This window comes from Lytechinus pictus, chromosome 1 (genome assembly GCF_037042905.1).
Source record: "Lytechinus pictus isolate F3 Inbred chromosome 1, Lp3.0, whole genome shotgun sequence".
Lineage (NCBI taxonomy): Eukaryota > Metazoa > Echinodermata > Echinoidea > Temnopleuroida > Toxopneustidae > Lytechinus > Lytechinus pictus.
Window position 1 is genome coordinate 7842402 of NC_087245.1, and position 15643 is coordinate 7858044.

The 15643-nt window shown below is 36.0% G+C and overlaps 1 protein-coding gene across 1 annotated transcript; it reads left to right on the forward strand.

Annotated features, from left to right (window-relative positions):
- The first annotated feature begins 1792 nt into the window (after positions 1 to 1792).
- Positions 1793 to 13999, forward strand: LOC129256787 (tRNA (guanine(10)-N2)-methyltransferase homolog). Its single transcript, XM_054894954.2, has 10 exons — positions 1793 to 2471; positions 2859 to 3107; positions 3505 to 3642; positions 4301 to 4457; positions 5219 to 5338; positions 5918 to 6049; positions 6862 to 6931; positions 8740 to 8871; positions 10346 to 10460; positions 11881 to 13999. Exons 1-10 carry the CDS (start codon positions 2397 to 2399, stop codon positions 12067 to 12069), a joined length of 1377 nt encoding a protein of 458 aa, XP_054750929.2. The 5' UTR covers positions 1793 to 2396; the 3' UTR covers positions 12070 to 13999.
- The last annotated feature ends 1644 nt before the right edge of the window (positions 14000 to 15643 follow it).

The window sequence follows — 15643 nt, forward strand, 5'->3', positions numbered from 1 at the left end:
CAGGGCTCGTAATTCGGATGGACACACTGAGTGACAAAGTGTGTCACTTTATATTGTTAAACACAACAAGTCATGCAAAACATGACCTTACACGTGATCTATAACAACTCATCTTACATTTCACCTTGTTTCACTCCTTGTCCTTGCTTTTATCAGTCTCAAAATTGGTGATTTAAAGCCAGTTGCTATTTCCTCAGTGGTATTATTCACTGCCGATTCCAAAACATCGCAAACGCACTTGGTGCATGCACAGAGATTGCAGCTCAAGAACATGAATATTCACGAGTATTCCTACAGATCGAGATCTGATAAATGAATGTGCATTATGCAAATAGCGAAACGATCCCGATCTGTAGGAATACTCATGAATATTCATGTTCTTGAGCCGAGATCCCCGTGCATGCGCCGTTTTGGTTTTTGGTCTATTTTCTCTTATCTGTTAAATTGTATTTTTATCATCCTGGAGTACCACATTGTCCCTAAATCTCCCGGGGTATTTTAATTCTTGTCATTCCCGGGGGGAGGGGGGGGGGGCATTATGGCCCCCCCTTAACCCTATCTAGGCCGGGGTATTTTGGGAGTTCATATGGCCGGGGGGGGGGGGCCTCCCAGGCCCCCCCTTGAGATCTCGGCCGTTGACCGCATGATCGCGCCGAAAATTGGCACGCAGGTTGTCTGGGATATAATCTTAAAAACTGTACTGTAATTTATTTCATGGGAATTGTTATTAAGTAGTTATGCTAATTTATGCATAATTAGTATGCAAAATCATACTTTTTCCTCTAACTCCATAAATAAAGCTCCAAATGTTCTAATTTTTGGCATAGAAACTCTTTGAGGTGTTCTTAGCAAGATTACATGAAAAAAATTGTGATATCAGATCAATTTCTTATGTATTATATTGTTTTTTGCAATTTCTTATGTATTTCTTTGTTTTTTGGACCCTTTGTTTTTTATTGGTTTTTCAATGAAATTTGTTATGGACTCTTCTAAGATCATAAACAGCATAAAATACATACATTTAGACCAGCAAAACTAAAAATAATCATACATTTTTTATTTTTGGTTGAAAACACAATTTACATTGACTTTGTACACAAAATCACGTTTTTGAGCAATTTTTGGTCTGACATGCACTTACATAACATTGCGTAATTTCGGAACCGCGTACCCGGGTGACACAAAATTGGTCTCAAAAGTTGCGCAAGACTTGAAAGTAAAAAGTCAACGAGCAGCGCGGTCAAAAAAATTTGCATGGTAAAAATATCGCGCGACTCGTTGAGGGGGGGGGGGCCTCGGAGGCCCCCCCCAGCCTAGATAGGATTAAGATCTCAGCCGCGGATTGCGCAATCACAACGAAAATTTGCATGATGGTAGAGAATGACATAATCTACGCAGTTGCATTGGTAAATTTCACTGAATTCTTATATTTTTATTTTATATGAATTAATTATGCTAATTTATTCATGAAATCATACTTTTTGCTCTGATTCACTAAATAAAGCTCCTAGAATGCTATTTTTTCGTGAAAATATTCTTTATAGCATTCCTAACAATTGTGAATGAAAAAAATTCTGGTACAAAGACCGATTTCTTATTTATTTTATTGTTTTTTTATTTCTTATGTATTTCTTTGTTTTTGTATTGTTTTTCGATGGAAATCGTTCCAGACTTAATTCTGATCATAAACAAGGCAAAATTAATTAAGTTTAATCAGTAAAAGTAGAAATAATGATACATTTATGAATTTTGGCTAAATACACAATTTGCATTGGATTTGTACATGAAATCACGTTTAAGAGCAATTTTGGGTCTGACATGCACTTACGTAATGTTGCGTAATGTCGTAACCGCGTACCCGGGCGTCACAAATTCGGTCTCAAAATTTGCGCGAGACTTAAAAGTAAAAAGTCAGAGAGCGGCGAGGTCAAAAATTTTTGCGCCGCAGATATATCGCGAAAATTTTTGAGGGGGGGGCCATTATGGCCCCCCCCGGGAGAATTAGGGTTAAGTCTAAGATACTCCCACTAATTTGATGTTCATATAGACATCTAAAACCATGGTAGTGGATCATTTTGTATTTTTATACTGAACACTTATCATAAATTCAATCATAGATCTCTCACATTGACATGTTAATGCTGCATTAGGTAAATGTTTATCTTTATTGTTTATCTGTAATCTTTGACAAGCATCTAGACTCTTAACTTAATTGATATTACTATTCCTCCTGTCTTTAGTAATAGATTAAATAAGTCAGTGGCAATGCATGATTTGTGTGTCATTTCAACATAGACCTTAGATAGATTGTGACTGACAGAAGTCACTACCACATTAATTGCTAACTTTAATAAAATCATAATCCTAAATATTTTCATTAATTTTACAAATTTGTTATGCAGGAAATCAAGTCTCTTGTGAATCATCTTGGAATCCAAGCTGATCTGACAAGTCGCAAATATGAAGACAAGGTATGCAATATGATTTAATCATACAAGTTAGAACATAGCCTTTCTAATTTGAATTTGTAAGGTCAGCTAAGCCCCTGTTAAACACAACTGCAACTGATTAAAAGCATATCTCATTCACTACCGTAACCAATGCATGTATGTTTCTTTTATGGGAACCTAATAACAAGCTATTCCTTTCATATGTTAGTAATGATAATCTACATAATTGTATTCCAGTTAGTACATTTACATTAACTTTCTTTCAATGAATTAACAACGATTTTTGACAGATCGCTATGTGTACATATAATTCTGATATTGAATTCTAAATGGTCTGGATTGATTTTTATGGCTAGCTGTCTAGATAAAAAAAGTTAACAAAATACATGTATATCCTTGATATTTTAGAGCCCTTTTCTAGAGATTGGTCTCCCATCGTCAGACTGCATGCAGAAGCTGATGAACCGAAGCGTTTTAGCCAAGTCAGCAATAGAAGTATGGGCCCAGGGTTCTACGTATAGCGAGGTTTGTGCAGGATTAGATGCCTTCTCTCAGGAGGAGATGGAGAAATACTGCAAGGAAGATATCTCATTCTGTTTCAAGGTTCACACATTTGGAAAGCAACTCACTAATACTGATAAACTAGATGTTATGAAGGTAGGTATAGGTGGATTGATTGACAGATATTTGTTATGTCTACTACCTTAAAGGCCCATGTCCACCTCAACAGCAAGTTGATTTAAATTAATAAAGATAAATCATACAAGTTTAACACTGGAAATGCATTAAAACATTGGATTCAAAATAAGAAGTCTTAACTTTTCAGTTTTCATTTTTACAAAATAGTTATATGTGTGCAACATCAGTGCTTTGCAAGTAAGAAAATTGTTTTTGGTAAACTATCTGATAAGCTAGATGTTGGAGCTGTGGAGGGGGGCAGGGACCTTTTTGGTTGTTTGTCCATGAACTCATCAGCAACTGTATTTAATATAGCACCTGGTATTAATGTGTGCTGTTAGAATCTGATACTAGTTGTTCATTTTCTTTATACCAGAGGTTGGAAGGGCATCTGCCTTTGAAAGGACCAGTTAAGTTGAGAGACCCTGATCAAGTCTTCTATATCTTTGAAGATTACGGTGTCCAGCCAAACCAGGCCCCTGATCAACCACATCGCATTTTTGTTGGACGATGGGTAAGGTTGTAGATATGTTGTATCGCAGCACAATGCAGACCCAAATAAATCGCAGATAGGGCAGAGGCCAAAAATATCCAGATATACATCATACTTATTCCAGACCCGTACCTCTACTAATGGAGATATAAATGTTAAAGGATATTCATGAGAATCATTTTTGTGTGTATTTCTTTTGAATAATCATAGATAAGAATGTGAGAAATACCACACTGCCATGTCCGGCATGTTTTCCTGGAACCTGGGATTACATGTGCCGTACAACAGAGCTATTTGTGCTTCTTAGCATTAGTCCATCAACACAGTGGGGTAGTTCCATACCAACTTATTTTGTATTTTGTATTTGTATTTTGTATTTTTGACAGGTCTTCCCCAAAGCTGGAAATTATTTGCTATAATATTAATTATTTGGTAGATACATTGCAACTAATATTTCAACACATTCTCTACTTTGTAGTTCATTTGTTTCATCATATTTTATCACCAACACCACCATATTTAAAATGGGAAAACTTTCAATGTGTACAGTTAGAGTGAGAGTATATTATGTCTTATATTTTTATTTTTTACCTCTAACACTTGTTTTTTTTTCATCAGAGTTGGGTATTTGTATCACATTTTACAACGTCTCTGACTGTGTTTGTCTCTGTTCTTTTAGATATCTGATGGTCAGAAGCGGTTGGCCCATCATTACTCTGTAAAGACACGTCATTTCATTGGTAACACCAGTATGGATGCTCTACTCTCATTACTCATGGCTAATCAAGCTGGTGTACATGATGGTGATTTTATATTTGATCCGTTTGTTGGAACAGGTAAGGCTTCAGGGTATGAAAGAAAGGAGGGAAAAGTTTCAGTATGGAGAATTGATGCTTATGTTTTTGTTCATGCTTGTATTTTTGCATGTACTTTACTAATGTAAGTCAGGTAATCTCTGTATCAAATATAGGGGAATGTGGAGAATTCTGGGTATGCAACGCAACACTGGGATCAAGCGAAGCTTTTGATAATTATTTTTCTTGGCTAAAAACTGTGATCACTTTAGTTGCATTCAATTCATTACTTAGCATTTTTACTTTAGAAAGCCAAATTTAACCCTAAATTCTTACTGAAAAGCATTTTAATATCAAATTGCTATTGCCAAATTATATGCATTTAGGACATCTCACCAATAGCGGAACTTTTCTTAATTATTTTACTTGGCTAAAAACTGTGATCACTTTAATTGCATTCAATTCATTACTTAGCATTTTCACTTTAGAAAGCCAAATTTAACCCGAAATTCTTACTGAAAAGCATTGTAATATCAAATTGCTATTGCCAAATTATATGCATTTAGGACATCTCACCAAAAGCGCTTCTTTCTACGCAATGCAGAATGACTGCTTAAAAAATCTTAATCTGCCAATGAGATTTCAAGGTCAGTGAGAGGTTCTTAAATTTTGGGTAAAATTCTCTTTGATTGGATGAAAATCAAGATACGTTTGACTTTCGTGAATTGTGTTTGATCGTAACGGGCCCCTGAAGGTTTTTTTTAACTTCTTTTTTTGATGATTCTTTGATTTGTTTTTGGCAGGTAGTCTTCTTGTAGCAGCAGCTCACTTTGGTGGTTACGTAGCAGGTTGTGATATTAGTTATAACATCATCCATGGCAGAGGAAAGTCTAGTAGGGCTCAGTCCAAGACTAAATATAGAGGTGAGATCGTTTATTGGAACCAAAATTAAGATGGTAGCAAAAAAAAGTATTTATGATCAACTTCCTACATGTGGAACCTTCCTGAATCAGTTTTTCTCTGTTTTCTCATTGACATGAAATGTTGTAATAGTCTCAAATTATGGCTTGAGCAGTTTATTACGTGAAGATAGAATGGTAGAATAATGGGTGTAGGACCTACAGAATTATTTTATGAAATGTCCTAAAGTGCAATCATCATATCTATGGCTAAAGAAGAAAAAGTGAGGTAATGCACAATTATTCCCATCAGAAAATCAAAATTTCATATGATATACTGGTATTGTACTTTTATTTATTTATTTTTTGTTAGTTGAGTCTGATTAAATAGCAGTGTATAATAAACTACTGTTGATATACTTGTGCCCATTCTCCCCTCTCTATATATCTGTCTCTCTCTTACTGTATCATTTAATGTGTCTCATTCATCCCATCTTCTTTCTCCTTTGCTCTTTCTCTTTCTTTTTCTCTATCTGCCTCTCCCCCTTTCTATCTCTCTCTTTTTCTCTCTCTCTTTCTTTTTCACCTTTTAAACTATGTCAGGTAGAGATGAGAACATAAGTGCCAACTTGGAGCAGTATGGCCTTGGCCATCGCTATGTAGATGTACTTATATCAGACTTCTCAAAGAACATATGGAGGGAGCAGCCTCTGTTTGATGCTATCATTACTGATCGTAAGCAAGTTTTCAGCAGTCCATAATTAAGCCTCGTCCACATAAATCTCAAGGATGTATATTATAAAGACATAAGGTTTGCATTTAGGTTTAAGAGGTGTAAGAGAAATGTTTTGAGTAATAGAAATGAAACATATTCTGCAGAGTGCCTGCAGTCAAATGTACATGTCATATTACCATGTCAAATATACTGGTATTTGTGCAATAGCTTTATAGTGTAACTGAAATGGTTTAAATAATGGCAAAAACAAAGGGTGTGGCATTACATTCATACTTTCAAGTTTGAATTTGTTTTTTCCCTCTATTGAATGGTTTCAAGAGTACCAGGGTTAGAGTTTTCTGCTGTAAATCTGGTTTTAAAAAAATCAATGATTTTGGCTTCTTGCTTTGATGCTGATGATACCACTATTTCTTACTTTCATACATGTATTTGACAGATTTACACTTTATAAAGTGGGTTTGCTAAACAAGTAAAACCACCACACACCAGGAGAAAGTTTTATCAACTTTTGATGTCTGACAGGTTGTCAGATGCTAAAACTTTTCTTGGTTTTGATTTTCTCAAATTATTACTACAACATATTCACATTGAATTGTATTTGTCAAGAAGTAGTAATTTATTATTTATTCATTCAGCACATCTAATGCATACATCATACAAGAAATTGAATACATATTTTGATGCATAATTATTTCTCAAGCAGTCCGCATAACCCATCAGTCGGGGAAGAGAACAATTTATATTAACCTTAATTAAATTGAGATAGGTCACTGACCTCTTCTATCACTTGTATTTCTTTGTATCTATTCAGCCCCCTATGGTATACGAGAGAAGACAAGGAAAGTAGGAGGAGATAAAGATCAAGGTGAACGTGATGATCAGTAAGTGCCCTCACTAATGTACAGATGAAAGTGGGGGGAGAGTTACACCACCGAGAGAAACAAAGTCACTCATGACTGTTAACATAATTTCTCCCACATGCCTTGGTTCAGTCCCTTCATTTTTAGAAAGATTTCACGCCACTGGCTACCATTACCATATTATTATTTTTATTATTTATTCAGCAAAATTAAAATTACATAAATAATACGTACAATTTAAGTATCAAAGAATGAACAATAGGAATAGAAATTAACCACTAGAATGCCAGGGGGCAGAAATAGTTAACTGAATAACTGTGGCAATATGCCTTCTGCCCCTATATTATGATATCATACTCGTTCACTTTCATAGTGCATGAATCTTGTGGGAAATATTTCTACCTTCAAACCATGGCAGATCTATCTACGTGAGATACCGTAAGTAACGGACTACATGTATAAACCGCACCCGTGGATCACACTCTCTTTCTAAATCCTTCTCACATTTACATGCATATTTGAGGTACCAAGAAACGAAAACTAAGTTAAAAATTTCAAAGTATCAAAAGAGATTACCGGTATACGGAAATCTGCTGTTCTTGATCAATTCATCTACAAATGATAGCAAGAAAGAAAGGTTCGGACATTATTGGCCACTTACACACTCACCACACAGTGTACACACAGCACTGCCGTTTTTGTACATTGCAAAGTACGATACGGTACATCACGATATCAAATTATGCTACCGTGTCTTTCTCGGCGTAGGAGAAGAAGAAACATTCACATTTCCCGCATCACAACCTCACTATCACTTTCAGAATTTGTCTAGCATTTGATGTCTTAGCATGGATTTTGGAAACGGGATTACAGGAAGGTTAAAAAAACAAAGAAATTGGCATTTTTCAGTAGTTCTTTACGGCTTCGTGCCGTCTCTCGTGTGTGGTAGTATCTTATGAAAAGCGAACAGGAAAGAAAAAGTAAGCTGGCGACGTGCTCGGGCAGTAATTTCGTAACGGGACTTCGGGGGAGGGTAAAATGAATAGCGCCAGCTTAATTCGCACTGCACTGTAACCACAATACACGCAAGCTCTCACTCTCACTCGGCCGTGACAAAATATTACCAAGTATGCTTGGCGTCTGTTTGAACTTAGCCAGGGAACTTCGCTGCTTTAAATCAATGACTTAAGAGTAAAGTTGAAATTAGTGTCATGAAGGTAGGTGCGTTTGTTAATCAAACTTTTATGGACAATATTTGATTAAGATCGTAATAATCGCTTCCCATTACCCGCGGCTCATACCCCTCTAAACGACATTGCCCTAGGCGGCTACGCCTGGCCACTCGATGTGTTGTGAACTGGCAGACGTCTATGGCACATGTTCGGAAGTGGTTACAACAGGCTGCTAATTATGATCTTCTCGAGTCTTTCTCTAGCCTTGTCATCATAACAGACATCAAATATCATGTTATATATAGATATAAAATTACCAAAAACGATTTCTCTGGGAATAACCTTTTACAGGGGGAAATGGACTTGGTTTTTTTTTCGGCTGAGTCTGGCTCAGACCTATCACCGTGGATAAACCGCACCCCGGACTTTTGCTTCTATTCCGCCGAGAATACTTACGGTACCATGATTTCACATGCCATATTGTATGCAGTAATAGGCCATTCAAAGTACTGTGTCTTATCCACTTTACTAATTTTTTATTGAATACAAGACAAAAGTTGAATGGATCATGAGGAGACCTTCAGGTTTTATTCATCCTCACTGTAAGTGCTGAAGTACTAATCCACTGTATGATATTTCCTCATTGTTTTCTTACAGATGCTCTTACCATGTACCAGCAACACAAAGCTACTTTCTCTCAGACATATTCACAGATCTTCTTAATTTCTCAGCTCATTATCTCAGGCTGCATGGAAGGCTTGTATATTGGTTGCCAATTTACAGACCTGAGTAAGTATTAATGATTACAGTAGAGTCATCTGCAATGTGGTCATTTTGCTATTAATCAGAACAGAAACCAGTATATCAGATTACTTGCCATTTTCAGTATTATGGTCCGTCATGATGACATTAATGCAAATAATTTGGATCCTTATTGAATATCAAATTATCTTGATTCAGGATACGATCATGAAAGTTCATCTGTGTTGGTAAAAGATAACAATTTTGTTGAACTTTGGTTCACAACACAAAAAACAGAAAATAACGAAGAGTTACCTCTAAATTTTCGGCTGCTAACTGCAACCTTCGTCAGCGATGTGACCCGATTTGACCTTAGTGACGTAATGGTCGATGATCGGGTCGTAGACATTCGGAAGCTTGTATCGCCCCCCCGTCTCTGTTAAGAGAAGGTCTGAACACCCGGATGTAGATGGCCTCTTTCACACCTCTCTCGAAGTACCGCGGCTCCCTGTCCAGCACTTGTACCTTGTTGATTCAGGATAGATAATTTAATGTTGTTTAGGGCAAATTTACCTTTTTTTAACCAAGCTTCTTTGTTGCTATTCTGGATTTTTTTTACAAGGTTGTGAAAGAAGTTAAAAAAACCCATCAGCAATGGCATTCCATAGTAGGAGGGTTATTTCCTAGATGATTGACAAAACAATTGTTATCTAAATAAGCATAGAATACAATTTTTTAAACAATTTTTCTGGTTTAAATACAGACTTGCGAACTACTTTTTTTTCCAGGAGTTAGCTAGTTTTTAAGTTGTTTATCAACCAAAAAGCGGAGCACTCCTTTTTTCCATTTGTTTATTAAGATTAAAGATATATCCGCCCATATATGTATTTGTGTGGTGGGTTATGGATGTGTGTATAGGTGTAAGAATAATATAGTTTTTAACAATTGTAATTTATCAATGTTTGAATATAAGAATGCTAAACATATCTTAATTAGGAATGATAAGGATTCCTTTTTTCATTTTCAAATGTTGGTAGGCCTGCAAATACACATATAGCCAGAGAGGTTATCTTTTTTTTCTGTTTTCTGTTATTGATATGTTATATCTTACCCTTTTGTAAATATTTAAACCAAGCAAAGCTATTAAGATTATAAACTTATGAACTCAACATGCAATATTTTTTTCCTTAAAAATTTTCAGCTAACCACTGAAGCCTTCATCAACATGATATTGAATTATTTTAACAACAACAATAATAATAGTGGCCACCAATATAGCTCTCAGGCCCACATTACTGACGTAATTTTTCAAGAAAATTTTGTAGTGTGTTGAGATCAAAAGTTGACGTTTTACATAACTTCTACTAACACTAATGAACTTTCAATGATCATGCAAAGCAAAGCAGTGTATGAAAAAAATTATGCATGTATGATAACCAGTCCAAATTCTTAAGACGAATTCCCACTCCTTCTGCAGTACAGGATAACTGTCCTGAATATAAACCACATTGACTCATTTCAGATACTCTGAAGATCAGATACCTCACCATCCATGTCTAGAGATTATTTCGAATGATGAACAAATGCTCAACAGTACTCTGAGTAGAAGGCTTATCACAATGGAGAAAATGCATCATGTAAGTTCTTGTAAATGTCTGTGTCAATTTCATTTATCTGATGGCTGCAAATAAGAAGGCTGTGCAGTGTCCCAAGTTCTGCCTAAACACCTGACATTCATTTGAACCTGTGGGTTTTGGATGCAAAAGAAGAAGAGTCACTGTCAATTTTGTTTGTATTTGTTTCATTTGCCATGTACATCTACATATAATTGAATTTATTAAATGTTAACAAAATGTCCATTAGAACCCCCCCCCCCCCGTGGTGTGACTCATATTGACCATGTATTCATGACTCCTTATTTTGTGAAAAAAGGGTATATTTTGAGAGTATATTCAGGAACTTAAATGTACACAATTTTTTTTTAAAGGATCTATTTTTGTCCACGATGTACTTGGTATTTTTTTTTAAGGGTATATTTTTTGTCAACACAAAACATGGAATTCTAGAAATCTTACCAATTTCTCACTTAATTCAATCTGGTTTTACATTTTTGTCATGTTTTTGCCCCCAAATATTTGACAACTCCGCTCGAAAATCAGGTTGGATCCCAGTTTGTTTACATTTCATGTATAGCCTAACAGGTTTCCCTGGGTAAAGGACCTTTGATCCCATTGTTCTTTTACCAAATGATATAATGCAGCTGTTTGTTTTTTTTGGTTTATTTTGGGGGGTCAAAATTGCTGAGAATGTACTTGAAACCACGCAAAAAAGGGCATATTTTTTACTTTGGGAATGATCATGCATTGTGCCTTAAAATAGGAAGTGACACCACCGAGGAACCCCCCCCCCAAAAAAAAAAAAATATATATATATATAAATTGAAATAAATCAATGAATGAATGAATGAAGAGAGAATAAATAAATAAATGAATAAAAACAGTAATAACTAAATAAATTAAATAAAAATTTTGAAATAAGTGATTTACCAAAAAAAAAAATCTGACTCCTGCAAACAGCAACATGCAAGTAAAAATGATACGTTGCTGACTCCTTTGTGTAAATGTTTTCTTAAACACATGTAACAACAAGAAGATAAATATCTAACTTGGCTGATATATGTAACTTCTGCAAGAGAAGAAAACAAAAGTTTGAAAATAATCATTTTCAAATCATAAATCAGCATTATAACAGTTTATCCCAACACATTCACACTTTAAAAAAAATTTATATGGTTTGTATAAAGGTGATGGAATAGGATAGTTTTTATTGGTACATAATTGTCCATAGGCCATTGTCCAGGAAGGGGCCTGTTAGGAAGGGGGATCTATCATTCTACATGTTGAGGGATACTGGCTGGTGTATATTTCACATATTTGCATATTTGGACCACAATTTGAAACCACATCTTTGTGATAAGTGGTTATATCTCTGTTCCTGGTAGCAAATGTCTTGTCAAAATCCTCTGTCACTGACACTTATAATTCATTTTATTCTCAGGTCAGTGATGCCTCTACTCCCATGGCTACAATATCTGACAACAAGTACAGTGAACACAATGCAATACGAGACAAGTTCTTTATTCAAAACAATACCAAGAGACTGAAGAGTGATGACAGTGTTAGCCCAGAGAGGGCAGCAGACACAGTATCAAAAGAAAAGGTTGAGTGTGGATCATCACCAAGATGACACCATGATACATGAAGAACAAGATATTAGCCTGCATAGGTGAGATAATGGACAATGAAGACCCAGACTGGTATAATGAAGGCTTATCGCCTCTTTCTTTATCCAACTGAAATTCCTGGATCAATCAAGGAGAAATGTTGGAAGTCAACAGACTTTGGATGCTGCCCACCATGAATGGTCTACAAAGGCATTGATATTATGCATTGTGCATAACACATTGGAACAGCATCTCTAATTGCCTTACAGATATGTTGTCATCCTGGCCATTGGATTCTTGCTTGCTTGCATACAGTGTATACTAATGCGTATATGGGGACTACCCAAACAATTAGTAGTCAAAATACATGACACAACAGCATGCCATACTACATGGAAGCAAGTATGTTGTTTTTAGCTTGAACCTGAAGCAGGCCAAGGTAAAGTCATTTTAGGTCCTTGTTACACTACTGATACAGCCAATTGTCAGTGGCAAATCATGCATATGGAGTTTAACAACCAGTCATTGGTATAAAGTGATCTCTGGAATCATAATCTCTAATATGTTCAAGCAACTTTTAGTGAGCATTTTCTGTTGAATTGTGATACAGCAGTTTTCAGCAGCTTCTTTTTGCCATTGAATTGTGATACAAAACAATACTTAATTATAACCCTTGGTTGGACCAAGGGTTATAATTGGTTTTCCAAGCCAAATATTCCCAAACTTTGTTGGTTATGTTTCTTATGTTTACTATGTTCTTTCCCTATTCCCATACAGTTATGAAGACGTGATATTCAATGTGACCTTTTACTGTTTGTGTCACAAGTGGCTATCCATAGACCAGATTTTAGATGAAACCCTAGGTCAGGGGCAGATCCAGGATTTTCCAAAAGGGGTGGCACATTTTCCCTAGGAAAAATTTGACAAAGAAAAAGAAAAAAAAGGTCTTCACTATCAAGGGGGGGGGGGGGGCACACTGTTTTAACAGCCTTTTTGCATTACATATTTTAATTGTGCCTCTCAAAGGGGGGGGGGGGCATTGGCCGGCTGTGCCCCCCCCCCCCCTGGATCCGCCAGTGCCCTAGGTCACAATATGGGTCAATATATACAAACCACGGTTCGCATGTATGGTACATGTACTTATGATTGTTGAGTGCAATCTTAATGCGACAGTAATGGACACAAAGAATCATATCCCTGGTGTTTTGAGAGTAGGCCATTCATTCAGGCAGTAATGATGAATACGCATGGGTCCATTTTAGAAATTTAATTACAGAATTGAAATGTCTGCATTTCTTCTAAAATGATAAAACTTGTAATATTGTAATAATATTTCCACTGAAGGGGCCCCTGCCCAAACATGTCCCTTTTCTTACATTATGGACAGAGGTCATGTTTATACGAGAGATGCCCAAGAAGTGTAATGCAAAGAATTTAGTAGGACATGTGAAAATTGAGGTAATTAAAAAAATACTGAACTATTTTTTGTCATCACATGGTCTTCATAATTCATTGACAAGGTGCTTAATTACTGTTTAATATTTTCAGCCAATTTTGAATAGTTTGAAAATGAAATAAGTATGGATTATAACAATAGCTGTAGTAATTGATTGTCATCATGGATCTCTATTTTAGATAGCATTGTTGAAGAATGTGGATCACCTCTAATTAGAGAAATAAAACATTAATAAATAGATAATCAGTATGAATGGAAGTAAAAACTCTCACTCTTTTATAAAAAAAAGATAATGTCTATAGCCACTTATTTTAGTTTAATTTTTTTTTAAATTGAATTCAATAGTACCCAGTGTAGTACACCTTTATTCTAGATAGTATATGGTGTATCTAATGAGACTAATTCTGATGCAATTGCTTAGCAACACAGGCTGTTTTTAAATATCATGTAATTGTAATTTGAACAAATATAGAGTATGATTGTTGTGTAAAGAACAAGCTTTTCAGTAATTTTATTCTTGATATTGAGATGTAAAACTAACGAATTTTTGTACGCACGTCTCGACGGGACGTATTATGGTATCACGCTTGGTGTCCGTCCGTTAATTTTTCCTTGTAAACGCGATAACTTCAGTTTTACTTAACCTAGGCTCATATAATTTGGTGTGTATGATACTAGCATAAATCCCAGGAAGCTTATTGATTTTGAGGTCAACAAATCAAAGGTCAAGGTCACAATGACATGTGTTCATCTTACCCTTCTGCAGTCCTTGTAAACGCGATAACTTCAGTTTAACTTAATCTAGGCTCATATAATTTGGTGTGTATGATACTAGCATAGATCCCAGGAAGCCTATTGATTTCGAGGTCAAAAGGTCAAAGGCCAAGGTCACAGTGACATGTTATCACCTTACCCTTCTGCAGTCCTTGTAAACGCAATAACTTCAGTTTAACCTAACCTAAGCTCATATAATTTGGTGTGTATGATACTAGCATGGATCCCAGGAAGCCTATTGATTTGAGGTCAAAAGGTCAGAGTTCAAGGTCACACTGGCATGTGTTCATCTTACCCTTCGATCTGCAGTCCTTGTAAACGCGATAACTTCAGTTTAACTTAATCTAGGCTCATATAATTTTGTTTGTATTATACTAGCATAGATCCAAGGAAGCCTTTTGATTTTCAGGTCAGAGGTCAAGGTCACAGTGACATGTTATCACCTTACCCTTCTGCAGTACTTGTAAACGCGATAACTTCAGTTTAACTAATCTAGGCTCATATAATTTGGTGTGTATGATACTTAACTTTCATAGATATCAGCAATTCTATAGATTTTGAGGTCAGAAGGTCAAAGGTGAAGTCGCCACCTTCCACTTTTGTTGCTTGACCAATAACTCCATTTTCCGCTTTACTGGCGGGCGTATTATGTGCTTGCCTTAGCGACACTCTTGTTGAAGAATGAAAGTATTGCTGTGATCAAGATTAATTGACGTTTAAGGACTGGATTGAGAGAGAGAGAGAGAGGGGGAATGGGGGAGGGAAGAAGATTGAGACAGAATGGGAGAGAGGAAGAGAGCAGGAGAACAAGAAGAATAGAGAGAGAGGGAGGGCCAGAGGGGGTTGAGGGAGAGGGGAAGAGAGAAAGGATGAATCTTCATCTGTTTCAATCATGCAATATGTTGTATACAAAAACACAAAAGCATTGTGGTTTTTACCACAGGGGGGGGGGGGGTTGCTGTCATTACCATTTTCCTACATGTACTTTGAAATTGGATGTTAAAAAATTTATCATCCTTCGATCTCAGTGTACCCTAAACAAGTGCTTTGTTATTTTTTCCCATCTTTGATTATGCCTCTAATTTTTAATTTCTTGATATGGGGTAAATTGAAAAGTATACCCTTTATTTGGACTTTGGGCAAATTTGATACAATTTTCATTGTATATATGTTCATTGTCTAGCAAAGAAAAACACCCAAGCCTAATTTTTACTTTTTTTGTACGAGTATGTTCACCATGTATTGGCAGTGGACCCCCTCTGCCCAATTTTTTTTTTCATAATGTAGGCCTATTTGAAGTGGTGGGATTGATACAAAAGAGGGGGAGGGGCAATAAATGGAAGTATTGAAAACAACATCAAGGAATA